Genomic DNA, 27576 nt, shown 5'->3' with positions numbered 1-27576 from the left:
TTAATTGCGTTGAAAGAACATTTATTTGTAGTACAAGAAAACGTTTCGGTCTAATGCGACCTTCTTCAGTTACAAGAGTAAATAAATCAATTGTAGAAAAAGAAAAAAACATAATCCTATTCCCCATCACTTCATCACCTATGGCCACAACATCTCCCAACTCAGGTTCCAGATGATCGAACAGGTCTCTCCCCCTCGCCGAGGTGGTAATAGGATCCTTAACCTAAAAAACGTGAGGCAATTTGGATCCACACCCTAGAAACAATGAGTCCAAAGGGCTTAAATAGGGACTATGAGTTATCAGCGTTATATGATACAAATGTCATGAGGCACCTGTCATGTGTTGTATGATACGGATATTATTTAATTTTGCCCACTTTGCCTAATGATGCATGTTTACTCTGAAATCTAGGAGGTATTTGTTATTATAAGTTGACTAATGCATTCTCTCTTTCTCATAGAGTAGTCTATATTAATTCGTCTGGATCAGACATTACTGCCACAAGCCTATTTCTTTTCATGTGGAATTCCACGTCACAGCCAGTTCTCCTCTGACCTCTTGGCCTATTGAGGAAGATCACATTCACCAGCCACCACTGGCTACATGCTTCATGTCTCCCTCCTACGTATTACCTAAATTAGAATGGGTTTTGTTACAATAAAACCCTTCAATGCATTTGGATTCTGTCTTCTCGTCATTTCTACATCTATTTCTCAGTGTCTCTACCTATTGGTGCTGCTAAGTGCGATCCTCTCCTATCCACATGCACACTGACATATTTGCCCCCGTTATCCAATAATTTATTCATAGCTCATAATTCTCACTTCCATTCCCTATCTCGATAACATATCATAACCGCCCCTTACAGCATGCATTTTGGATTGTCTATATTGAAGTTATTTCCCCTTTTTTAACGCTGGAACGCATAATCTGCTTATCGTGGAACGCACGGCCGTATTGTTCTGGTATGTCACTTCCGGTTTACCGGAACTCAGAATGCAATTGGCTGCCAATGTCCTAAGAGCCGCCCTCCTCTTTCTTTTAACCCCGCGCCATGCCACGTTGTTTAAGGCTAGCGGTGGACACCGCGTCCAGTGGCACGGATGCCCTATCGTCATGCGCTATTAAGGTAATTTACCTAGATCTTTGATACAGCGGCACTGTTTACTATTCCACTTTAAGTAACTGCTATTATCTCCCATCGTTCCACAGCAGTAAACCTGACTCATAAGCTCCAATACGGCTTCCCGTAGTAAGTGCTCATTTGATTCACCATTCTACCTTTCACCATCAATATATTTACCTCACGTTCTTCAATTTTACTTTTTAGATATTAAAAAGTGCACCAAGTACCTTACCTGATGTATTTCTATACTCTGCATGATAAGTTGGACACGGCACGTTACATACCCTATGTATGCTCCACATTCTAATCCTTTTTCATCCTTCTGGGCTTTTTAAGTGCTTGAATACCCCATCACTTACCTCAAGCATTGAATACATTTCTTTAATTTATATACCTCAATTATGCTTTGTATATACCTTTGCTGTATTTTATTTCTGATTTATATTTGTCACTTTATGTTTTTTTCTTTTTCTTCAATTTATTTACTCTTGTAGTAACTGAAGAAGGTTGCATTAGACCGAAATGTTTTCTTGTCCTACAAATACATATTCTTTCAACACAATTAAGTTGAGTGCTAGGTTCTATATCTATTTACTGCTTGGTTTGGGAACCTAACCTTAACACCACCCCCTAGTTGTGCGCACGGTGTTTTTCTATACATGTCTGTTGAAACAACGGCGTATGTTTCAGACACGTAAGGAATACCGTAAATGACCCTTTCATGTAGCCTTAACCGATGTGCGTTAAGAAGTAGGGCAAAGATTAAAAGAAGTATAACTACGGACGGACGGGACTACACAGGGCTTGTTTGTAGTCTGTAACCATGGAGACTTATAGGTCTGAATAAGAGCTGTATACGCAAAACGGAAGATCTTTTAAAATCGATTGACTTTTTATTTTTGATGCATTAGAAAAATAAAAAAAAGGGTTGAAATGTCTAATAACCAACATAAAATATTGAAGCAATAGTTTAAAATGAGAGTAATGCAGTCCAGAATAAAAAAAAAAGGAAAGGGGGAAAAAAAAAAAAAAAAAAAAAAAAAGATGTGTAAGTGCTCTGAACACTTCTCATTTGCCGCTCTCCCCTAATATGTCCTCTGAAGTCTTGGCACTGGCAGTTGAATACAGATCCTTTTCATTTCACGCTCCAACCCAACACATAAGAAATCCCAAAAAGCTGCAATTAATTTGCATTGCTGCATAAAACCTTTAATCACTGGGTTTTAGGATTCATATATGCTCTCCGAGTCCCAGACTGAGTATTGTATTGTTTACAGTTCGGCTTGGCTGGTAAGATTTCGGCAACACTTTAAATCAAAAGATTATAAAAGTTTTGTCTGGTCCAGCAAGTCAACGGCAGTATCGCAGACACAATCAGAGGGGAGAGGAACGCCGCTGATTAATGCCTGCAAGGCCTTTATTATCAGCTTCACATCAGAGGGAAGAAAATGCTACAAAATTCAGGTCATAGTCCAAAAAAGTTATTAGCAACTGCGTGAGTTCTGACTTAATGAAAACCAGTATCGCTGCGAGTCCACTGTCTGCACATGCAATGCCAGTGGCCAGCAGGTCTAGGGTCACAAGCATTACTTTATTTAGCCATGTAAAAACGGGATACCTTTGGAAATACATTGCATAATTATTACTTAAAGGGTCACTTGTTGGACTCTGCTGTAAAATCAAACTCTTGAAATTTACAGTTTGTTAATTTTTTTTTTTGCCATTCTTGAGCTAAGAGCACCTTATTTTTCATTTACAGCTCACTGCATGGGTGATGGACCACTACTGCGGTCTAGCAGCGGTGGCTGAACGTGCCCCAGTGCTTACAAGCTCTTATCTATAGAGCTTGTAAGCACTGCTTTGAATTTGGCCAGGATCGTTGAAGTGAACCATTACCTCCTAATCACAGCCAGCTTCAGTGCAGCGCTTACAAGCTAGACCGCAGCAGTGGTCGGACTCCTAGGCAAGGAGTTGCAAACAAAAAAAAAAAAAAAAAGAAGATGGAAATAACCCTTTATGTGCTGATGCTAAGGTCTGCATTGTCCTCCGAAGCTGCATTCATTGTTCTGCTATCTGGTAAAGAAACCCATGAACACCTTTGTTGACAGACTGAATGACAACACCTAGGCTCTGTTAATACCTGCCTAGTAAGGGGCTTCGCTAGAATCCTGTTTAGGCTCGCTAAAACAAAAAAAAAAAAGAAAAAAGCTGGACATCCTCCCTCACGTTACCCTGTTATTACCCTACAATTATGCCAATATTTGAAAGACATTCCCATAATTCTACCTTTATGTTATTATTTTTTTTAATCTGGTACTGGTCCTTCATTGGGTCCCCGAACAACATTTCCGACTGTTGCCCCTGTGGCTTTTAGAACATCACGATTTCTCCAATCTCCATTTCTCCAATTGTCTACAAAATCCAGTCTACATGATACCAAGGCCTCACTAATTTACATACCATCAGGCCTACTGTCCAGTTACCGTACTTTGCTGGTGCAGCCAGAGGGAAGGCATTATCCTCCACATTTTGGTGAAGGCTTTCTGGAAAGAGGCCCGGAGAATTACGTTGACTTTTAGAATGAAACTCTTCTCATTCTCTCCAACCTTTTCCTCATGGTATCACATAGTCATCCCCATGAAATCGTACCACAGCTCCATCTTATGTTCCTGCATATCAGAGATTTAGGAGTCCCCATCTCTAAAGCTATGGCTCCTGAAGGTGGAAGATGTGTGAACCATGGGGGAGATTAGGCACCGTTATCAGACAGTCCTCTGCACCTTGCACCACTGGCCTATCTTAGAGCCATAAATCCTGCTCGCTACCCTTGAAGTTCCCATTCAGGCACCTTAAAATTGGACAGGGATAGACATGCTCGGGTAAAATGACGAACGCCATCGACAAAACCCCGACAGACCTCATTATAGTCAATTTTCCAGAATCCGTTGCTGTCCCTCGTGAGGTTGATCCGTATTTCTGTTAGGGCTCATTCAGACATCGGGGATTTTTCTCGTACATAAAAATGGTCCGATTTTCATCAGTTTTTTGGATGAGATTTACATCAGTGTTTGGTCAGAGCGTCAGGTTGTAATAGTGGCTCCACAAAAATACACGACGTGTGACCAGCCCCGTAGACTATAACAAACGCTGCGAGTTCTATCCGTGAAAACCACGGGTACAAATCGCACTTAAAAACCTGACTGAGCCCTTACTATAATGGATCACAAAACCAGAGCTACAAGGACAGATGTGAACATGGCCAGTGCACATGTAGTTTTCCCTTAAACTATTTTAGTATAGGTGCTACATTTCCCAGAATAAAAAGCACGGTAGCATGCTTTGTACAGACTCTGAGCTGAAAGATTTCAGCTCAGGAAAAGACAGAAGTATGCATGCAGCTCTGGGGATACCACAATTTTCAGGAAAAAAAAAATCAGGCAACTGAACATGGCAGAATTACTGATCACTTGGCTGGAGACCCCCTGTGTACCTTATGTCCTGCATACGGCATAGCCAGCACCAGCATCCACGCTGGGTCAGCCCCTACAATACTGCTGGAATAGTGACTATGGAAATCAGGGACACATTCTTAGGCCTAGGATGTGTGACAGGTAACATTTCCTACAGGCACATCACTTTTTGGGCAATCTTCTATGAGATTTCTTATTGCCTGCATTTTTTTTTCATCCCTGTAGTACTAGAAATTATCCATATATCTTTTATAGGGTTTCTCCCTGTTTGTTAGAAGGGTCTGGTCTTAATACACTGGGGATCCCAAATAAAAGTTTTATAAATTGGACAATCCCTTTGTAATCATCTTATATGGCTAAAACATCACAGTGCTCTCTATTAAAAATCCTCTGCACTCTCAGCTGCTATTTACAATCTATCAATGTTGGCCATTCTCCTCGGTAAGGAACGCAGCACTTACAAGCTCGTTGTTATGGAGCTTGTAAGCAGACCTGTGCAGCTGTTCAGATGACTCGATATGGGACGCTTCCGTACCCTGCGCCCCTCTGATGTCGCCTCTGGTCGTCACATCAGAGAGAGCAAGGTTTCGACCGGCAGCACAACAATGGTCTGAACTGTCAATCAGGAGCACATTGCCCAAAGGCAAGCAGAAAGCCGGGAGACAACATCATGAGACAACCCCTTTAATTATTCACACATCGCTATACTACCATTTTTTTGCCTTGACCCTGACTAATTCCATCTTGGCATTTCTGAAGACTGGTCCATGGTGCCAATATCTCCAATGCTCCCTATCATTGACATGTTGCGCTCTTGTAAAATCCGGCAATTGTGTCCCTTTAAATCGATCCCTGCACCATATTTAATAGCACTAAAAATACCACAGCTGTTGTGAGCTCAAAATTCCCAAGTCCGTCAGCGGCCCAGGGCGCACCTTCTCCAATTATTTCACAACTATGTCATCAGCATCTTCTGCAATAACAGCACAAATAAGCAACCTAAGATCACACTGTCTGCCCTCAGTAAAGATGGCCACCGAATCACAGAGCGCAAGGAGCGAGCCCCCTGCAGCTCATCCCAGGTGGGTGACATTATTATCAGCTACACGTGTAGGCGAAAGCTGCAAGGAACGTGAAACAAATCCTAATGAGCGGGCAATAAAAGGTCTTACTCCTCCAGTTCTGCACACTTCAATTAACAATACAGCACAAGTTGCATTACAATCAATCAATCATCAGAAATCAGCGTCGATAATTTCATTTTCTGCATCAGCTCATAGACATCAATCACAATGACTGATGGGAGCTGACGGGAGGACATCCTGAGACAGAAGACGTCTTGAGAGAGAAGAGGCAGAGAACCTTCGGACAGCTCTTTAACATTTTAACCCCTTCCTGACAGAGCCAATATCCGTTTTCTGCCTCTTTCCTTACCTCCTTCTATGCCCATAATATTTTTGCTTTTCCATCAACATGACCATATGGAGCGGCAAAGTGCAGCACTTGGGCCACATCCGGCCCTCTGGTCATTCCAATCTGATCTGAGACAACCAAAGTGTTGAAAATACTGGCCGGCGGGCCGCACTATGTGGCCGCCATCCTGCTTTCCTACTATCGGCATCGGCAAGTAACAGTGAATATAATGGTGAATGATGGAGCTGCCGGCTCTTTGCTCCACCGTTCAGCTTGTGCTACTGAGACAGCAGACACCATGATGTCACTACATCACATCTGCTGTGCGGAGCCTCAGCACACACAACAAAGACTGGAGTAGAAGGCCGGGGGAATGGGAGTATGTGTGTGGTTTGGTGGGGGGTTTGGGTATGTGGGATGTATGTCTGTATATAGGGAGGTTGTGTGGGGGCTCATGCTGTATATAAGGGGTAGTATAGTGGCTCATGCTGCATATAGGGGGGCTCAAGCTGTATATATAAGAGTTTATGTGCGTAGGATATATGTCTGTATATAAGGAGCCTGTGTGAGAGCTCATGTTGTATATAGGGGTAGTGTGGTGGCTCATGCTGCATATAGGGGGGGTAGTGTGGGGGCTCATGCTGCATATAGGGGTAGTGTGGGGGCTCATGCTGCATATAGGGGTAGTGTGGGGGCTCATGCTGCATATAGGGGGGGTAGTATGGGGGCTCATGCTGTATATAGGGGTTTACGTATGTAGGATGTATGTCTGTATATAAGGAGGCTGCGCAAGGGCTCATGCTGCATATAGAGGGGGTAGTGTGGGGGCTCATGATGCATATAGGGGGTAGTGTGGGGGCTCATGCTGTATATAGGGGTAGTGTGGGGGCTCATGCTGTATATAGGGGTAGTGTGAGGGCTCATGCTGCATATAGAGGAGGTAGTGTGGGGGCTCATGATGCATATAGAGGGGGTAGTGTGGGGGCTCATGCTGTATATAGGGGGTAGTGTGGGGGCTCATGCTGCATATAGGGGTTTATGTATGTAGGATGTATGTCTGTATATAAGGAGGCTGTGTGAGCGCTCATGTTGTATACAAGTAGTAGTGTGGGGACTCAGGCTGCATATAGGGGGGTAGTGTGGGGGCTCATGATGCATACAGGGGAGCTGTGTGTACTGATACTTTATACAGGGGGGCTGAGTGTGGACAAACTCTGTACAGGGGCTGTGTTGGCTCACATGGCATATAGGGAGGGGTGTCAGCATATTTAATCCTGTTTAATTGTAAGTGATATACCGTAATTATTGTTTCATATTAAATTTAACAGTAATTATTGTTAATGTTAATATAGAGCAGAATTAATTTCAGCTGATTGGTTCAGTCCTCCGCAACAGTCACAGTCTCGCATGTGGTCCCATGCCCACCGCTGGTCTGAAGGCTTGTTTTTCACCAGACAACATGTAGTTTTGAAAAACACCAATCACATTACTGTATAAGGCTAGGGTGACATTAACAGAGAGCAGTACTCCAAGCACCACGTCAGGGTTTTCGTCTGAATACCCAAAAAACTATGTTCCAACTGAGCCATTCACTTGAATGAAGCCGACGTAGTCCCTCTGTGGACTGTCTGGCATCCGTTCTGGCAGGATTTGTTTTCTTCAGACATGCACAAAAATGTGAATAAATGGATGCCAAACAGTGCCCAAAATAACTCCACGGGCCACGTTTACAGTGCTCAGCATAAGCGAGTACACCCCGCTTTGAAAAGTAAGATTTTATTCAATATATCACTGAATACAAGAACAATTTCCAAAATTTTTACAACACTGAGTTTCACCAAACAGATTTTTTTTAGCCTATAACTTGAATGTAAGGTTAAGAATGTATTCAAAATATTTGGTTTATGTCTTTGCCTGAAAATCCCTGGGCTGGATATTGACATGAGATGTAGGCTGGATGGTAGAATAGGCCACCTTTATCATTGCCGTCACTGTACAGGAGAAATGATCTGCCATCAGGACTGGAGACTAGAGATGAGCGAATTTGTTTGGATTTTGTCCCTGAATCTGATTTTGACATATTCCAGCCATATTTGAACAATATTTGTGCCGAATGTTTGTCTTATGATCGGTTCTGAACATATTCGATAATTTCTAATCCCATTGACTCTAATGACGTTTGGCTGTGTTTGTCAGATATTGCAAAACAATATTCGATTCTACTGGAGACCTCTTGTAGCCTCAGAAACTATCCCATAGGTAAAATGCTTCCTCCTCTGGTGACAAAGGAAGTCTAAAAATACAGTGTGGTGCTACATACAATATGACAGTGAGCTGAAGTGACAGGGGGCTCCCACAAGAGACCCTCATTACAGTGACCCAGCTGTACATGTACTGACAGACAGGAGCCATGCTGCCTGATGAAGGACTGGCAGCGCCAGGGAACCAATGCTCATAATAATGACATTCAATGTTCCAGTGATCTGCAGAGAGGGTGCACCATGCATCCTTGAGGGGCCACATGGATTCAACTGATTGTACATTATTGTAATTTTATAGCTAAGGCATTTTATATTTTAATAATGAGGAAGTCAGCATCTTTGGGATATGCTTACCGCTATTTATTTTGAATCAGTTTTGGTTGCCCGAAACTTATTTTTAGTTTTGCAACATAGGGATAAAACGGTGATCAGCGACTCCATCTTAGCTGCATTGTCTTCAGGGGGGTCAATGGTAGTCGGAAATCTGCCTCCAGTCTTATAAGAGGCTACTGCTCTATCCCTCCACCATGGCTGACCTTACAGGTAATCGAGTTCTGAATGACACACATATCCCGCCATGATATCAGTGTAGCCTTTTCCTTTGCAGATATTCTCTGAATCAGTCGAGCCTTTAGGTCTCTCCTTGACATCTTGCCTACCACGCAAAAGGGGCAAAGTCAAGATCCCACTAAGGAATTAATGCAACCTTCTCCTTCATATACTTGCAGGTCCAGTCTGCATTGAGCTCTTTGGACCCCAAATTCACAATGCCATTCCAGTGCAAAGGAACCACCTTCCTCTCCCCTCTTGGGGGTTCCTTTGAGGTCCACCCCAAGTTTTGGTTTCAAAAACTCTGCCAGACATTGCTCCAAAAACTGCCTTGTACAACTCCAACCTATTTAAGGAAAAGATATACTCTAATTGTTTGACTGGGATTAGTATGAAAAATGGATGGAAATTTATGGGTTTTATCCTATTTTGAGAACTACCTCCACTATGAACCCTGAAAAAAAAAAAATCTAGATTCTAGAAAGCAAAAATCCTATATAGGAATATGATTTCCGGCAGGCATAATGCAAAATATTCAAAAAAAAAATAATTAAGATAATCCCAAAAATATTAAGCTAAATACTTAAAGCTAGGAATCAAACATTTTCACAATACAGTCATGGCCAAAAGTTTTGAGAATGACACAAATATTAATTTTTACAAAGTCTACTGCTTCATTTTTTCTAATGGCAATTTGCATATACTCCAGAATGTTATAAAGAGCTTAACAGCAATTACTTGCAAAGTCAATATTTGCCTAGAAAATGAACTTTATCCCCCAAAACACATTTCAACATCATTGCGGCCCTGCCTTAAAAGGGCCAGCTAACATCGTTTCAGTGATTGCTCCATTAACACAGGTGTGGGTGTTGATGAGGACAGGGCTGGAGATCAATCTGTCATGATTAAGTAAGAATGACACCACTGGACACTTTAAAAGGAGGCTGGTGCTTGGCATCATTGTTTCTCTTCTGTTAACCATGGTTATCTCTAAAGAAACACGTGCAGTCATCATTGCACTGCACAAAAATGGCCTAACAGGGAAGAGTATCGCAGCTAGAAAGATTGCACCTCAGTCAACAATCTATCGCATCATCAAGAACTTCAAGGAGATAGGCTCCCTTGTTGCCAAAAAGGCTTCAGGGCGCCCAAGAAAGACCAGCAAGCGCCAGGACCGTCTCTTAAAAGTGTTTCAGCTGCGGGATCGGGCTACCAGCAGTGCAGAGCTTGCTCAGGAATGGCAGCAGGCAGGTGTGAGTGCATCTGCACACACTGTGAGGCGGAGACTCTTGGAGCAAGGCCTGGTCTCAAGGAGGGCAGCAAAGAAGCCACTTCTCTCCAGAAAAAACATCATGGACAGACTGATATTCTGCAAGAGGTACAGGGAGTGGACTGCTGAGGACTGGGGTAAAGTCATTTTCTCTGATGAATCCCCTTTTCGATTGTTTGGGACATCTGGAAAATGGCTTATTCGGAGAAGACCAGGTGAGCGCTACCACCAGTCTTGTCTCATGCCAACTGTCAAGCATCCTGAAACCATTATGTGTGGGGTTGCTTCTCAGCCAAGGGAATGGGCTCTCTCTCAGTCTTGCCTAAAAACACAGCCATGAATAAAGAATGGTACCAGAATGTCCTCCAAGAGCAACTTCTCCCAACCGTCCAAGAGCAGTTTGGCGATCAACAATGCCTTTTTCAACATGATGGAGCACCTTGCCATAAAGCAAAGGTGATAACTAAATGGCTCAGGGAACAAAACATAGAGATTTTGGGACCATGGCCTGGAAACTCCCCAGATCTTAATCCCATTGAGAACTTGTGGTCAATCATCAAGAGACGGGTGGACAAACAAAAACCTTCAAATTCAGACAAAATAAAAGCATTGATTTTGCAAGAATGGACTGCTATCAGTCAGGATTTGATCCAGAAGTTGATTGAGAGCATGCCAGGGAGAATTGCTGAGGTCCTGAAGAAGAAGGGTCAACACTGCAAATATTGACTTGCTGCATTAACTCATTCTAACTGTCAATATAACCTTTTGTTACTCATAATATGATTGCAATTATATTTCTGTATGTGATAAAAACATCTGACAAACACACATAAAAACCAGAGGCCAGCAGATCATGTGAAAATATAATATTTGTGTCATTCTCAAAACTTTTGGCCATGACTGTAGAGTATAAGGAGAAAAAAAAATAGCAACACATTAGTTAAAATTATTTTGCTCTTTATATTATTCTTTATTCGTTTTATGTGTCCATGAAAATATCCATATGAAACAATAGTGTAAAATCCCAAAACTGCGGCATCTCATGTATCAAACTAAAGTACAAAAACAGGAAAGATTTAGCCCCGCGCTTTATTAAGCTGGTAGTGGTGGGATTACAGCAGCAGCTGCTACTTCTATGTTTATGACGCGGCAAGTTTGATCCTTGGAAGAAACACTTTGAAATATCCATGAAACGAGCTCGATAATAAACACGATGGACCAGCTGAGGGGGGAAAATAAAACATAAGTCCGAGCAAAGGGTCGGGTGTGGGGGGAGGGAGAGAAATGCTGCTGCACTAGGAATATACCGTAGATTGGAATATGTGGATATATAGCAATCCATCTATTAATGGCCAGATTTAAATGGGGGTTGTCTATCCACTTATATAGCAGGGCTGTGGAGTCGGAGTCGGTGCTCATTTTGGTGGAGTCGGAGTTGGAGTCGGTATAAAATGGACCGACTCCTAAAATATATAATAAATTGGGTACAGTAGTTCAATGCAGAATATGCTGATTATTTTTTCATAGGAATTTGGGAAAGTTATGAAATGTCCTATAAATGACTGTTCTATTCCTGATCTAAGGCTACATTCACACACAGCGTTTTTGCTGCGTTTTTTGAGGATACTTTTTCAGTTGCAATAGCAGATCAGCTTTTTAAAAAACCGCATCACCTGAAAGGTTTTTGAGCTCATAGATAATGTTTTCAACAGCAAAAGCAGATTAGAAATCTGCTCTATCTATCCATTTATCCATATCTGTCTATCCATATCATATCTGTACCAAAAAGAATGAAAGCCGGGTAGCACACAGACTAACACTCCTTTTTTTTTTTAGCACCAGTCAGGTACACCTCATAGCTGCCCAAAAAGGACGCCCAGGACAGGTATTGCTCGTCTTCAGTAACATCAACATCAACTGATAGTTGGAATAAATAGACTGCATTCATCACCACATCTTCTTAAGGTGCAGGCTTTATTTTCAAGTGTAGGGGTGTGCAGTATGAGGTTCTGCAGCAGCTGAGGTGTGCAGTATGAAATTCTGTGGAACAGTATGAGATTCTGCCCCCCCCCCTAGGTTTGATCCTGGCTACGCCCATAGTGTGAATGTAGCCTGAGGATCTAGGCTTTATCTTAGCCGAGATAAGTCATAGTGTGTGTGTGTGTGTGTGTGTGTGTGTGTGTGTGTGTGTGTGTATGTGTATATATATATATATATATATATATATATATATATATATATATATATATATATATATATATATATATATATATATATATATATATATACATACACACACACAGTTCAGACCAAAAAGTTTGGACACACCTTCTCAATCAAAGCATTATCTTTATTTTCATGACTATGAAAATTGTAGATTCACTCTGAAGGCATCAAAACTATGAATTAACACATGTGCAACAAAAAAGTGTGAAACAACTGAAAATACTGTATGTCTTATATTCTAGGTTCTTCAGAGTAGCGACCTTTTGCTTTGATTTCTGCTTTGCACACTCTTGGCATTCTCTTGATGAGATTCAAGAGGTAGTCACCGGAAATGGTTTTCACTTCACAGGTGTGCCCTGTCAGGTTTAATAAGTGGGATTTCTTGCCTTATAAATGAGGTTGGGACCATCAGTTGTGTTGTGCAGAAGTCTGGTGGATACACAGGTGATAGTCCTACTGAATAGACTGTTAGAATTTGTATTATGGCAAGAAAAAAGCAGCTGAGTAAAGAAAAACGAGTGGCCATCATTACTTTAAGAAATTATGGTTAGTCAGTCCGAAAAATTGGGAAAACTTTGAAAGTGTCCCCAAGTGCATTGGCAAAAACCATCAAGCGCTACAAAAAATCTGGCTCACACGAGGACCGCCCCAGGAAAGGAAAACCAAGAGTCACCTCTGCTGCGGAGGATAAGTTCATTCTAGTCACCAGCCTCAGAAATCGCAGGTTAACAGCAGCTCAGAATAGAGACCAGGTCAATGCCACACAGAGTTCTAGCAGCAGACACATCTCTACAACAACTGTTAAGAGGAGACTTTGTGCAGCAGGCCTTCATGGTAAAATAGCTGCTAGGAAACCACTGCTAAGGACAGGCAACAAGCAGAAGAGACTTGTTTGGGCTAGAGAACACAAGGAATGGACATTAGACCAGTGGAAATCTGTGCTTTGGTCTGATGAGCCCAAATTTGAGATCTTTGGTTCCAACCACCATGTCTTTGTGCGACGCAGAAAAGGTGAACGGATGGACTCTACATGCCTGGTTCCCATCGTGAAGCATGGAGGAGGAGGTGTGATGGTGTGGGGGTGCTTTGCTGGTGACACTGTTGGGGATTTATTCAAAATTGAAGGCATACTGAACCAGCATGGCTACCACAGCATCTTGCAGTGGCATGCTATTCCATCCGGTTTGTGTTTAGTTGGACCATCATTTATTTTTCAACAGGACAATGACCCCAAACACACCTCCAGGCTGTGTAAGGGCTATTTGACCAAGAAGGAGAGTGATGGGGTGCTACGCCTGAACCCAATCAAGATGGTTTGGGGTGAGCTGGACCGCAGAGTGAAGGCAAAAGGGCCAACAAGTGCTAAGCATCTCTGGGAACTCCTTCAAGACTGTTGGAAGACCATTTCTGGTGACTACCACTTGAAGCTCATCAAGAAAATGCCAAGAGTGTGCAAAGCAGTAATCAAAGCAAAAGGTGGCTACTTTGAAGAATCTAGAATATAAGACATATTTTCAGTTGTTTCACACTTTAATTATATAATTCCACATGTGTTAATTCATAGTTTTGATGCCTTCAGAATGAATCTACAATTTTCATAGTCATGAAAATAAAGAAAACTCTTTGAATGAGAAGGTGTGTCCAAACGTTCGTCTGTACCGTATACATGTACATGTATACAGTGTATTACATATTTACAATTTATTAGTTTTTTGTGTTCTAAAGTTGTATTCCAATAAATAGATATTATGTTCTATCTAAATATCTTGATTATTGGATCATAGAAATGATTAAATGTCTGATGTTCACATTGTACTACAAAAAATTTTTCACTTAAATATAAGCAATATATGTGGGAGTCGGAGTTGGAGTCGGAGTAAGGGAAATTGAGGAGTCGGAGTCGCAGGTTTGGCTTACCGACTCCACAGCCCTGTTATATAGACCAAAATCCGTATGTGTTCACTGAACCGTGCAGATTCACCTCGTCCAATACATTGTATGGGCGAAATTTCCGCAAGATAAATAGACATGCTACAGTCTGGAAAGACGTGCCGCATGTTCGTCTCCGCGGGTGAGCCGCGGGCGCCTGTGAACGCATAGTGGGCATGGGGTTTCTTGAAATCCCCTCCACTAACAATGCTGTAACACTGCGGGTTGGACACTGCACAAGTACGTAACGTTCGACCTGCAGCGTTTACCGATTGTCTGCACAAACCCTAATACATTCACCCATCGCAGTTTTCCAGCGCTGCTCTCATCCTGTTCTCACTCACATGACTAATTTTGCCTCTCTGGATCACACTGGGGTTTATGTATGAGCCGGAAGTGGCTTTTACAATGTAAGTCTATGGGGTCTTGTTCTGACATTCTATGGACTTACTCAGTAACAACCACTTTCCGGGTCGCACAGAAGCCCCAGTGTGATTTAATGGGTCTGAATTGGAGACGTTTGAATGAGAAGAGGATCGGAGTGGCGCTGGAAACCGTTAATCGGTAGTATATTAATACACTTACCCTACATTACCTGCACATTTACACAGCTTTAAAGGCATGAAACCTTTCATGGGAGCGCTCCTATAAACAATAATGCAAATCCCAATGTAAAAAGTCTCTCACTGTTTCAATGCAGATCTTGCAAGCCTGACTGTGTGCTGTGATCCTATGGTCCTCAGTGTTATTGCACTTCTTCTGACCCTTGTAATTGTTTTCCTACAGTTAGTAGAGAGGGCAGCTAGAGAGGAAGGACTGTGACAATACACAAGTCTGCATAGGTACTGAAGACAAAGAGCAGTAGGACAGAACTTTTAATATCTGCCGGGGACCGAGCTGCGCTGCGCACTAGTCGTACAGGGGGGGGGGGGGGGGTCTGTATCATATGTGAGGTTCCCTAAATCTGCAGCCTGTCAATTCTTGCAGCGTTTTGGGTGAATAAAACTATTAAACATGTATTGTAGACAAAGCACACATGTAATCCATACTCAAAAACGCTGCAAAATTGGTGTTTTTAATGCAATATTTTACTGCCAAGAAAGCAGAAAAAAAAAAGTCTTCTGCAGGTTTCTCTGATTGAGAACGCACGGAGCCGCCTTGATCAGAGGTTTAGCTCACAATGAAAAATGGAAGAGGAAAAATATCTCCAGCGTGTAATCCAATAAAATCAATTCTTTTATTCAAGAAATATTAAAATGGATGTGTCAAAAATACAAAGAAAAGGAAGGATGGGGTCCCCATGACAACCAACGTGGTTCAACCTCTTGCGGTCTTAGTCATGGTATGAGGACCCCATCCTTCCTTTCCTTTGTTTATTTGTATTTTTGATACATTTTAATATGTCTTGAATAAAAGAATTGATTTTATTGAATTGCATGCTGGAGATTGTTTTTCCTCTTCCATCTTTAATTATACGAATTGTCACTTTTTACATTTTTAAAATTATAAAAAGGAAAGTAGGCCAATGCAAAAGTTTGGACACTGCATGGTTAGTACCTAGTAGCACCCCCTTTTGCAAGTATCACACCTTGCAAAAACTTTTTGTAGCCACACAAGAGGCTTTCACTTCTTGCTTGTGGGATTTTCATCCATTCTTCCACTATTGTGAGATTCCTGGGTCTCTTCCATCCTCTGCTATTTTGAGGTCTAGCCACAGATTTTCAATGATGATCAGATCAGGGGACTGTGAGGGCCACTGTAAAAATCTTCCACTTGAGCCTTTTGAGGTCGTCTGTTGTGAATTTTGTATTTAGGATCATGATACATTTGTAGAAGCCATCTTCTTTTCAACTTCAGCTTTTCTACAGATGGTGTTATGTTTGCATCAAGAATTTGCTGAAATTTCATTGACTCCATCAGGGCTGTGGAGTCGGAGTAAGTTTTGGTTGGAGTCGGAGTCGGTAGAAATGTACCGACTCCAGCTTTAAAAAAAAAATGTATTAATATTTCATAATTGAACTTTCATATGAATTTTATAAATGTTACTCAAATATATATGTTCTATCAAACTATGAACAACAGTGATAAGCAGTTCTGCTGGAGATAGAGACATTTCTTACTTCTTGTGTGTCACTGTTCTCCACTGCCCTTATCTAATCTTATACTTGGTTAACCTCATGCTGCCCCAACCCCCCTACTTACAATGTATGAAACTGAAAGTGAAAATGTATTGCAAATTCTTAGTAGTAAAGCTCCTCCTCTAGACTAGATCATACTTGGTGTGCGTCTTCCAAGCATCTCACAGCTGCCTGCTACTCAGAAGAGGAAGACTGTAAGAAGTATTATCCTTTCAACAAACTTTGCATCAGTTAACTGTGAGTACATGAGGAATAATAACAGTATTACTGACCACTATATCAGTTGTATGACCTGGCAATAATTTTGTACAATTGTTTTTAGGAAAAACAATTGTCATTTGGATTGTGAATGCAGAATTAAAAACCTGAGAATGTCAAAGAAGCATCACATTAAATCAGCTGTATTTGAACATTTCACCATCACTCAAGATAGAAAACATTATGTCTATCAGTGTATGACAAATGATCCAGACGAAAACAAATGCTGTGAAGCCAAGATGAGTGCATATTCAGGCAAAGATAAAAATGCTCCTACCAGAGCTTCTAATCTAAAGAGACATTTACAACGCTTTCATCCAGAAGTACTGAAAGCAGTGGATGAGAAAGACTGCATCCAAACCAATGAACCAGTGCCCAGCTCTTCCAGCCAAACAAAGGAGCAGAGAACTTTGCAGCCATCAGTTGCAAGATATTTTGTCAGTGACAGTTACTGTGACAATGACAGTAGATACATTTAAAAAACAGATCATAGAGCTTGTTGTAAAGGATAGTGTGCCTATTTCATTATTTTCACGACCAGCTTTTATGTGTCTGAATGGGGAAATGGCCCACAAGCTTGGTGTTTCTCTGGAGAGAGAGAGTATTAGAAAATTAGTAATCGAAGACGCTTTTAAACAAAAGGAAGAACTTAAAAAAACTCTCAAGGGACGCTTTCTGTTTCTTAAAATGGATGCCTGCACACGTCACAGAGTGAACTATTTTGCCATCAATGTCCAATTTGTTTGTGACAAAAATGAAATAGTTACCAAGACATTGGCAGTAAAAGACACCAAAGCTCATCACACCAGTGAGTTTCTCCAGGTCTTGGTGGAAAAGGTTCTGCAAGACTATGAACTTAAAAAAGAGCAAGTTCTTTCTGTCGTAACTGACAATGCTTCAAATATGATAAGTACTATTAAGCTAATGAATGAGAGTAATGATGGTGACCAGCAGCTAGAAGAACATTCTGGGTCCACAGACACAGAAATGTTTGAAATAGAGGAACACAGTATTGTAACTGAGGAGCAAACTGAAGTTGCTTCAGATGAACAGCAACATGATAGTTTAGATGATCTTGTTGAAACTGTGTCAATATGTTCTTTCATTCATCACATGCGCTGTGTTGTGCATACGCTACAGCTGGCTATAAGAGACAGTCTGCAAGAAGGACATGCTGCTGCACTGATTGGCAAGGTGAGAAAATTGGCTACTGTTGCCAGAACCCCTAAAGTTGACTCAATTTTGAAGAGACGTGCTGGAAAAGGGGCAGTTATTGATCAAGCCACACGATGGGGCAGTACTTACTTAATGATTCAGCGCTTGGTTGAACTGAAAACCTTTCTTGTAGACATGGCTAACCCTCAACTGACGCTAAATGAAAGTCAGTGGAATCAGGTGACTGAGCTGGAAAAATTGCTAGAGCACCCATTTACAGTGACTACAAAATTACAAGCAGAGGACTTAACTCCAGGTATTTTCTTAAAGGAGTGGAAGAACCTGATGTTTTGCCTGTCCCAAAGAGGAGGGTTAATTGCAAGTGGCATTGCTACATCAATGAAACGGAGAGAGGAGCTACTATTACAAAATAACATTCTTTTGGCAGCTGTTTATGTAGACCCAATGCATCAGATTCTTCTAGATGATCAACAGCTAAGTAAAGGAAAAGAAGCTCTGTTTGAAATAGCAGGAAGGATGAAAGGGTTGCAGAACAGTCAGGAGGAACAAGAAGAATTTGGTCGTCCTGCCACATCTTCACCCTCATCATCAACTGATGAAGAATTTAATTTAAAAAAATATTTGGATCACAAGGACCGTGCAAAGCATTCCCACATAGAAGAAGAGTCATCCCCATCAAGGAACACAGCCAGTACATTTCAGCAGAATTTTTCATGTGCACTAAAAGAAATTGAGAAATTTGACCGTTCATCAAAAATAACAGTGCAACAAGCGATTCCTCTGTATCCTGACATTGTCAGAGATGTTGCCCGAGTGGTTACTGCTTTGCCACAAACACAAGTTAGTGTAGAGAGGTTGTTCTCTGCTCTCAAAATAATTAGATCAGATTTGAGGGCATCCATGAAGGAAGATCTGACAGAGGCAATACTTTTTCTGAGGACAAATTTATAGATTTCTTCTTATTAACTGCATAAGTGTTTATTGCATATTTACTTACAGTTTATAAAAGTTTATAAAAGTTATTTGCTATATTCTAATTGTATTCTAATAAATGTAGTTTTTGCTCTAAGTGGTCTGCTTACTTATATGATGGTGAGAAACTGAATAAGCACGATGTTTAAATATTTTACAACAGTAAATTTGTGGTTATGAATTGGCCATTTATGAAGGAGTCGGAGCCGGAGTGGGAGCCTGATAAAATCCAGGAGTCAGAGTCGCAACTGTGGCTTACCGACTCCACAGCCCTGGAATCCATTCCTCCCTTTACTTGTGAAATGTTCCCCGTGCCATTGGCTGCAACACAACCCCAAAGGATGATTGATCCGTCCCCGTGCTTAATGGTTGGCGAGATGTTATTTTCCTGAAATTCTCTGCCCTTTTTCCGCCACACATACCTTTGATAATTGTGCCCAAAGAGTTTTATTTTAACCTCATCGGTCCACAGGACTTGTTTCCAAAATACATCAGACTTGTTTAGATGTTCTTTTGCATACTTCTGACGCTGAATTTTATGGTGAGGATGCAGGAGGCTTTCTTCTGCTGACTCTTCCATGAAGACCATATTTGTGCAGGTGTCTCTGAATAGTAGAACAATGTACTACAACTCCAGAGTCTGCTAAATCTTTCTGAAGGATTTCTGCAGTCAAGCGAAGTTCTGATTTGCCTCTCTAGCAATCCTATGAGCAGAACTCACTGAAATTTTGCTTGGTCTTCCAGGCCTTATATTGACCTCCACTGTTCCTGTTAACTGAAATTTCTTAACTTTATTTCACACTGAGGAAAGGGCAATATGAAAACACTTTGCTATCTTCTTATGGCCTTCTCCGGCTTTGTGCACCTCCCCCATTTTCATTATCTGAGTGCTAGACAGTTGCTTAGAAGAACCCATAGCTGCTGTTTTTGGCACAAGGTTAGGGGAAGCTGGGTTTTTATAAAGCTGTGAAATTTGCATCACCTGGCCTTTCCTAAAGATGATAGCGAACAAGTCATAACCCTAACAGGCTAATTAACATCTGACACCTTAGCCAAAGTTACCTGAGCATACATATCTCCAAGGGTGGCTAAACTTGTATTGTCTAACATAATAAGGAAATGTTTCATCTAACATTAGCCCCTTTAGAGATCATTTCATCTTCAACTTGCTTAACTGTTCACAATTACAGTAATTTTGACCAGGGGTGCCCTAACTTTTACAGACCACTGAATGTGCAAACGTTAAGAATTTACTGTAGACATTTCTGCACCAAAAATGCAGAATATAATACGTGCATTTTTCCCTATCCATTGGAATGTGTGAAAATGTGCTGGAGATTTTAACACTAGGACTACTGGACTCATGACCCCGACTAGAACTACTGAATGTAGTCATACTGACTTGTTTTCGTTTATTTTTAGTTTTATTTGTGGTTATTTATTAATAATTATTTTTTTTAATGTATTATTATTGTGAGATCCAACAGTAATGCTTTGGAATGTTTTCTTTCTGATTTTTCATATTTTTCTACAGGAAATAACAAAAGTAAACTAAGTAAAACAATAATAATAGACATTTTACAATCATTTATTATTAAAGTGCACACATATAAACAACAACTCAAGAACAACAAGCAGAGAAAATGACTACTAGGTCAGTCAGTGCTCCTTCTCCTCAGTACCTGAAGAAGGCCGTTGGGTCTATACCGGTTGTACTTCATAATAACGTTTTATTGAGATTCAGCTCCAATTCTACATTTTCCTTCTCCTCCTAAAAAGTACGGCATAATTGACCTTCTAAACATTTGTTGATTCGCATTTCAGGCATCGTCTTTCATTTACGGCGGTACATTGCCCACACAAAGACTTACGGCAAGTCATACAATAGCCAACAGATCTATTATTTTTGCATTTTTCTTTTATCTGGCAAAATTTTTTTTGAAGCATCACATCTGAAGATGTAGTCCTGGACATATATACAGTATATATTCAAAATAACAGCATACAATGATAATCACCAGTAACATATCCCTGCTGTTCTGTTCGCTACCACTATACAAATATAATGTTCGTTCATTTTTGACTGGACCTATAATCTTGATGTTTTAGCTAATTTATACATTTTTTCGCAGAATTATACTGCATGTGAACATGGTTGATCATATACAAAAGAAAAATGAAAAAAAAAACACGTAATTTTTATCGTTTTCGCGTCATAAACCATTACATTGCATTATTGCTATATTCATGCATATTGCCCATTTGCAGATAAACAAATATTCTTTCTAGCTGTAAACTATAACTAATAACATCAAGCTGTATGCAAATATAGTTTTTCCCCAAAAAAAATTGCTGCTTCACACTATACAGTACAAAATAATCGAATAATATGACAATAAAATGTTGTATCTGCTAGATACTTGTATGAGTTTTTTGAGCTCTTGTGTCTGCATGTGTTCTCTTTAGCTGAACTGAAAGTAAACTTACTATCCAGACCACTGTCTACTGCTAGGACCAGAGAAAAACAACACCCTTCTTTAGCATAAGATAAGAGCCTACAGTATTACAAACAAGCTCTTTTCAGTTCAGCATTACACAGTAATAGAACCAGGTAACACAAGGAAAATGTGAAAAGTTGACATCTGAATTGAACTACATCTATATGAACATCAGGGTAAATAAGATACAGTGAAAAAATTATGCACAAAACTTTACAGCAACATTTAGTGACAAAAGGACAGCAAAATATAGTAGGTAGTCAAAATGACTACCTTTAGTAGTTAAAGGTACATTTTTAAAAAAACGCGCAATTTTTTCCACCAAAATTAATTATTGTCACAAAATCTTTTTTCACATCCAATCTGAGGAAAAGTCACCGAGTCTCAAGCCGGAATTCTGAAAAATGTAGTCACAGAAGAGAAATAAAAAGTGCAAGTAGTCAAAATGACTATACCAGTAGTCCTAGTGTACTGCTTCAAATATGCAAGGACAAAATAAGCAAAGTGTGCATAAGACTTCAGAAATCTCATTCACATTGCTGGTTCTAGCAAATGCTTCAGTTTTTGTGGCAAAATTGCACTGAAAAGAGGGGACTAAAAAGTGGAAAATACTTAACGAGTGCACATACACATGAGGGGTTGGGCTGAACTTTGTGGTCAGAGATCAGCTGAGAGGAGCTCAGGAGAAGGAAGATAAGAGTATGTTCACATGGAGTTTTTACATGTGGATTTTTTTAAATGGATCCATATAAAAAAACTGCTCTAAATTCTCTGAGTAATTACTGATCTGGATCCTTAAGCGGATCCGCTTCAAACCCCATACCAAAATCCTCCATGTGAACACAACCTAAAGGTATGCACTTACATTTAGTATCTGCCGTAGATTTTTCTGCTCCAAAAACCCTTAGTAAAATATGCACGTTTTATGTGTTTTTACTTGCATTTTCCCCCCCCCATTTATTTGACTGGGTAAAAAACGCTGCAAAAATGCTGCAGAATTGAAAAAACACTTTCAAGGTTCAAAGCCATTACTAAGAACTGTACATATTTCTAGGTTGGAAATGCGTGGGATTTTTTGCTGCATGTCCAGTTTTTAAACTTGTGTGTTTTTCATATATTTTTAATGGATCATTAAAGCTCTTTTTTTCATTTGGAAAAATTCTAGATTGAGTGCTGGACAAGATTACGATTCATTCACAAGGAAAAGGACAGCAGCGTGTATGAGATTTCAGAAATCTCATTCACTTTGCCTGTACTGTAAATCGCTTCCGTTTGCAAAGTGTGAACAAGTCCTTGCAGTCATGAACAATAAATACAAGCCCCTACAAGTGTCCACAATCCGCAATTGTTCACCTAAAGGAAGTTGTAGTTACCATACATGTTTTTAAATTCTGTTTCAGCCAATGTACAGAGCGAGGATGGGGCTGAGTCAGCTATTTAAACAGTCAGCCCCTACACATAAATCTCTGGTCACGTGTCGACATGGGGATAGAAGCCCAAATTAAATATGGTGCTTGCATGCAAAACCTGTATAGGTTTACCTGTGTTGCCCAAGCTGTGCCTCTCCAGCTGTGGGTAAACTTGGCACATTGCCGAGCTTCCATTATAATTAATAGCCAGTCCCCCACATGACCATGTCTAATGAGGGTGCTACAGGGATCTAGAGAGCTCAGGGTGGGGGGAGAACACGTGGAACATGGTGAGCAAAAATTTACAGACACGCTGCAAAAACAAAACCAATCCAATGAATGGAACAGATTTCCACATTTCAACATGGCCTTAACGCTGGGTCTACGCAGTGACTTTGGCCACAACACAGGTCTCCTGGCTGGGGCTCGCTATGTGCCACAACTAAATCAGTGTCATTTAGGTGAGTAGAGTGACACTGCAACCCATAGGGTTGTAAAGCGTTGGGACTCAGATGGATTTTCTGCACATTGCTTTTCGGTACCCCAAGGGAAACCCCATTTACCTGCTTTACACTGTGATGAAACAGCAGCACATTTGGCCACGTGAAGTGTCGTGGCCAAAGTGACAGTCTAGCCCCAGTCTAAAGTGGTATTCCAGTCTCACTAAGAGGTGGCATAATGCCAGGAGGTGCCATCACTTACCTGGTTATTCTGGTTTGGCTCACGTCAGTGTCACAAGGTGAGTGGGGCCAGTGAAATATCGCACATTCATTCAGGCACCAATAGAGGCGGCACTTACACAGCAGAATAACCCTCTAATGATCGCTGTAGGTCTGATCTCTGGGACCCCCACCGATCCTGAGATTGAAGGTGCAGGCGCACTGTCACAGTTTTCCTATGCACATGGATATTCCTGGCCATTCACCCTAGAGCAACTCCACCTCAGAAAATGTGGAAGGATGCAGTTCCCTGTACATGTAGGAAGCCAGGAGCGCTGCTGTGCAGGGAAAAATGGTGAAAAGCACAAGTGCTGAATCAGCCCTGCAGTGGAAGCCCCCGAAACTGAACCTCCGCAGTCACCAAAAGGCTTGTCTAGTGCCAATTACTTCTGCCTCAGAAGGAAAGTAGCGCTAATGACCTTGTGCTGGCAGATAGCAGATACAATGGATTTATGATACCTGCCAATAGTACTTTTGTACTGGCACGCATCTGCCAACATGGCATCATCAGTGCCGCTCATCTTACAATGCAGAGGTGTTTGCCGCCTGACAAGTTATGGTATACCCCAGTGATACACCATCAGTTACTGACACAGGAACACCCCTTCAGCATACCCATATACATAAAATAGGTGGAAAAACTATTCTACGAGAGACCTTCTGTAAATGGCCATCTCACCAACGCTGCAGGGTCTTTTAAACCAGCCATGCATGTTCAGGGACACGGATGAGAACACTAGCCTCCATGTGAGACTGACAGTCCCATCACTGGGACCCTCCCCCCAACAATCGGATATGTGCATAAGTGATAAATGTTATTTGTGGCAAAACTTTCTATCGGCTGCCTCCTTAACTTACAAATTAAGACACATCAAAGGGGTTGTCCAGTCAAAACAAGTTATCACCCATCAGTGGGAATGGTGTTGGTCCAACTGCTGGGACCTACAACAACCTGAAAATCATGGAATTTTCATCACCGACAGTGATCTTTTATCCCGGTTACAAAAAAGAGCAGCAGGTCAAATGTTCGTTCCATTTTGTAATAGGGAAAAAGACTGAAAAATCAGAACGCAGTGAAGCGAGAGCACTGCCACTCCTTCCTAAAAGGGATAAAAGTGCACTGTTCTTCCAATCGGTGCAGGACCCAGTAGGCTGGGCGCCTATCGACCAACAAGTTATCACCTATCCTGTGGATAGCCAACAACTTGTTCAAATTGGGCAACCAAGAGGTTTACCATGATTTTGATGACATCGGTCATTGACATCTGACTGATGGAGGGACGACACCAGTCACCCTCATTAATCAGCTGTTTGATCTCAGATGTAAACGGTGTACAGAGGGGAACAACATGGCTCTAATAATGTGTAGTGGTCGTTGCCGCGTACTACAAATCTGTGGGATTCACATCTGTCCTCCGGCAGAGGGGACAGCAGCAGAATGGTGAGAGTGCCAAGTGCGGCCCCCCGCAAGATAAATCATCAATATAAAAATAGTGGGGGAGAGAAATTCATCAATGCAGGATCAGACTACACAGTAGTTATTTGTAGTCAGTAACCATGGACACACGGATCAGCATAGGATTCTTTTGTTTACGTTCATTCTAGACCCATCGGATCAATGAAAACAGAAAGGGAGGCACAATGTAGAGCGGACGTGGGGCGAAAGCCCAGCTCACGAACTTACTGGCAGAAATCATACATTGCAAAAGACCGATAAGGCTAAGTGCACACGTAGCAGAAAATTTCTGCTCAAAAACCTGACTCCCTTCCCAGAAACCGCGCCTTTTTTGTCTTCGTGTTTTCCGCACGTTTTTTGATGCGTTTTTTTCCGGCGCGTTTTCAAAACGCATTGAACTAGTCAGAAACGCGGAAAAATCCGCGAAATTAATGAGCATGCTGCGTTTTTTACCGCGATGCGTTTTTTTCGTGGTAAACGCACCAATATGCACAAAAAGTGCAAAATGCATAGAAATTAATGGGAAGCTTATTTTTAGCGGTTTTATTGGCAATACCGCTAAAAAAACGCTGTGTGTGAACACAGCCTTACAGACTGTGACAGCAAGCTCACTGATGGAGCCTCAGTAAGCTCATTCTACAGTCACAATAGACAGTGCAGCGCAGCACGGCGAGCTCACTGATCGAGTCTCAGCTCATTCTGCAGTCACAATAGACAGTGCAGCACAGTGAGCTCACCGATGGAGTCTCAGTTAGTTCATTCTGCACAGTGAGCTCACCGATGGAGTCTCAGTTAGTTCATTCTGCACAGTGAGCTCACCGATGGAGTCTCAGTTAGTTCATTCTGCACAGTGAGCTCACCGATGGAGTCTCAGTTAGTTCATTCTGCACAGTGAGCTCACCGATGGAGTCTCAGCTCATTCTGCATCACGAGCTCACTGATGGAGCCTCAGTTACTTCATTCTGCATCGCGAGCTCACTGATGGAGCCTCAGTTACTTCATTCTGCAGCCACAATAGACAGTGCAGCACAGTGAGCTGGAGTCTCAGTTAGTTCATTCTCCACAGTTAGCGCATTCTGCATTGCGAGCTCACTGATGGAGCCTCAGTTACTTCATTCTGCAGCCACAATAGACAGTGCAGCACAGCAGCTACAAGAAGCCAAATATTTAATGAAAACCAAATGAAAAAAATGATTGTTGCCTCCAAATCCAGGGAGTAAAGTAAGAAAAGTCTCCCCAAAGATGGAGAAGTATTACACAGGACGCCACCGACTAAGGCTGTGTGCACACGCTGCGGATTAGGTGCGGATTCATCCGCGCGGATTTTGTAAAATCCGCAGGTGAAACCGCAGGTCAAAAGACCTGCGGTTTTACCTGCGGATTGCTCTGCGGTTTTGCCCTGCGGTTTTCCATCTCCTCAAATGGAGGAGATGGCAAACAGCAGGGGAATCCACAGAAAGAATTGACATGTCAATTCTTTCTGCGGATTGAAAACCGCAGATAATCCGCGCGGAAAATTCCGCACCGTCTGCACTGCGGTTTTTGATTCCCATAGGGAATCATTGTACTGTACACCGCAGCAAAATCCGCAGCGTGTGCACACAGCCTAATAAGGGAGGCCATGCTGAGACCTGTAGTCCCAGCACAGAGTGTGAGGCTCAGGCGGACACGGCCACTCACCTGTGCGCACACCAGCATCACTCCGGGGCTCCGGTGTCCGCTCCTCACCAGCTGCAGCCCGGTACACACGGCTCCGGCACCGACCAGGCCCACTCCCGCCATACGAGTCACTCTCGGCGTTATCCGTATCCCTGGGCCCCCGAGGGCCACCAATTTACGAGCAAAACCAGAGAATCCCGTTCTCCACGCCGCCATCTTCCCGGAAGTGTCAGCTGTCACTGGCCGCGCAGCTCTCGCGCGAAGCAGTCAGCTGGTGCGTGACGTCACGGAGCTGGTCAGGTGGACGCTGCTGCCTGTGCTGCGCAGCCGCAGTCACTTACCGGCCGGCTGCGGAGCGGAGCGGGGGTTGCTCGGGCTGCTCCTCGGGGTCTGCGCTGTGACTGGTGCAGTGTGTGGGCAGCGGTGCAGTTACCAGTGCTGCACAACCCCGAGGACCCAGGGGTAACGCAGTGAGGAGAGGCCCTCTAATTACATATGTGTATATGGCTGTATAGTACAGGATTTTTTTTACACATTTTTGCACATTTTTAGACAAGTTTTTAAGGCTAAGTTCCCAGAATTAGCTTTTGGTGAGACTTTAATGTTGCAGATTTTCTGCACCCATTAAGTAGAATAGGTTACTTGCATTTTTTCCAAAAATCTGCAACATGAAAAGCTCTCCAAATATTGATTGTGAGAGCATAGACCAGGGGTGGGGAACCTTTTTTCTACCGAGGGCCATTTGGAATTTTATAATAGCATTTGGGGGCCGTATAAAATTATTAATAATGATAAGTGAGTATACTCGCTAGTAGTATTCATACATCTCACACATCTCACTATCTGTGCACTTGACCCGATCCCATCCCACTTCATCCCAAACCTCACCACAGTCTTCATCCCAACCCTAACCCATCTCTTCCACCGGTCACTAACAACTGGTGTCTTCCCCTCAAGCTTTAAACATGCTTCAATGACACCTATCCTCAAAAAGCCCTCTCTTGACCCATCCTCTGTATCTGGCTATCGCCCTATATCACTTCTCC

The 27576-nt window shown here is 42.0% G+C and overlaps 1 protein-coding gene across 1 annotated transcript in view; it reads right to left on the bottom strand.

The window, feature by feature from the left end:
• The window catches only part of MICU2 (mitochondrial calcium uptake 2), a 355316-nt gene extending 328525 nt beyond the window's left edge, over positions 1–26791 (bottom strand). Inside the window, exon 1 of the mRNA XM_073583037.1 lies at positions 26552–26791. Within this exon, the coding sequence (XP_073439138.1) occupies positions 26552–26746 (195 nt within the window). The 5' untranslated portion in view covers positions 26747–26791. The remainder of the gene's footprint in view (positions 1–26551) is intronic.
• Positions 26792–27576: the final 785 nt, after the last annotated feature.

The sequence above is a fragment of the Dendrobates tinctorius genome, unplaced genomic scaffold, assembly GCF_039654945.1.
Source record: "Dendrobates tinctorius isolate UK_male_01 unplaced genomic scaffold, ASM3965494v1 ptg000075l, whole genome shotgun sequence".
Lineage (NCBI taxonomy): Eukaryota > Metazoa > Chordata > Amphibia > Anura > Dendrobatidae > Dendrobates > Dendrobates tinctorius.
Note: the sequence above shows the minus strand (reverse complement) of the source record. Positions and strands in the feature narration are given on the sequence as shown.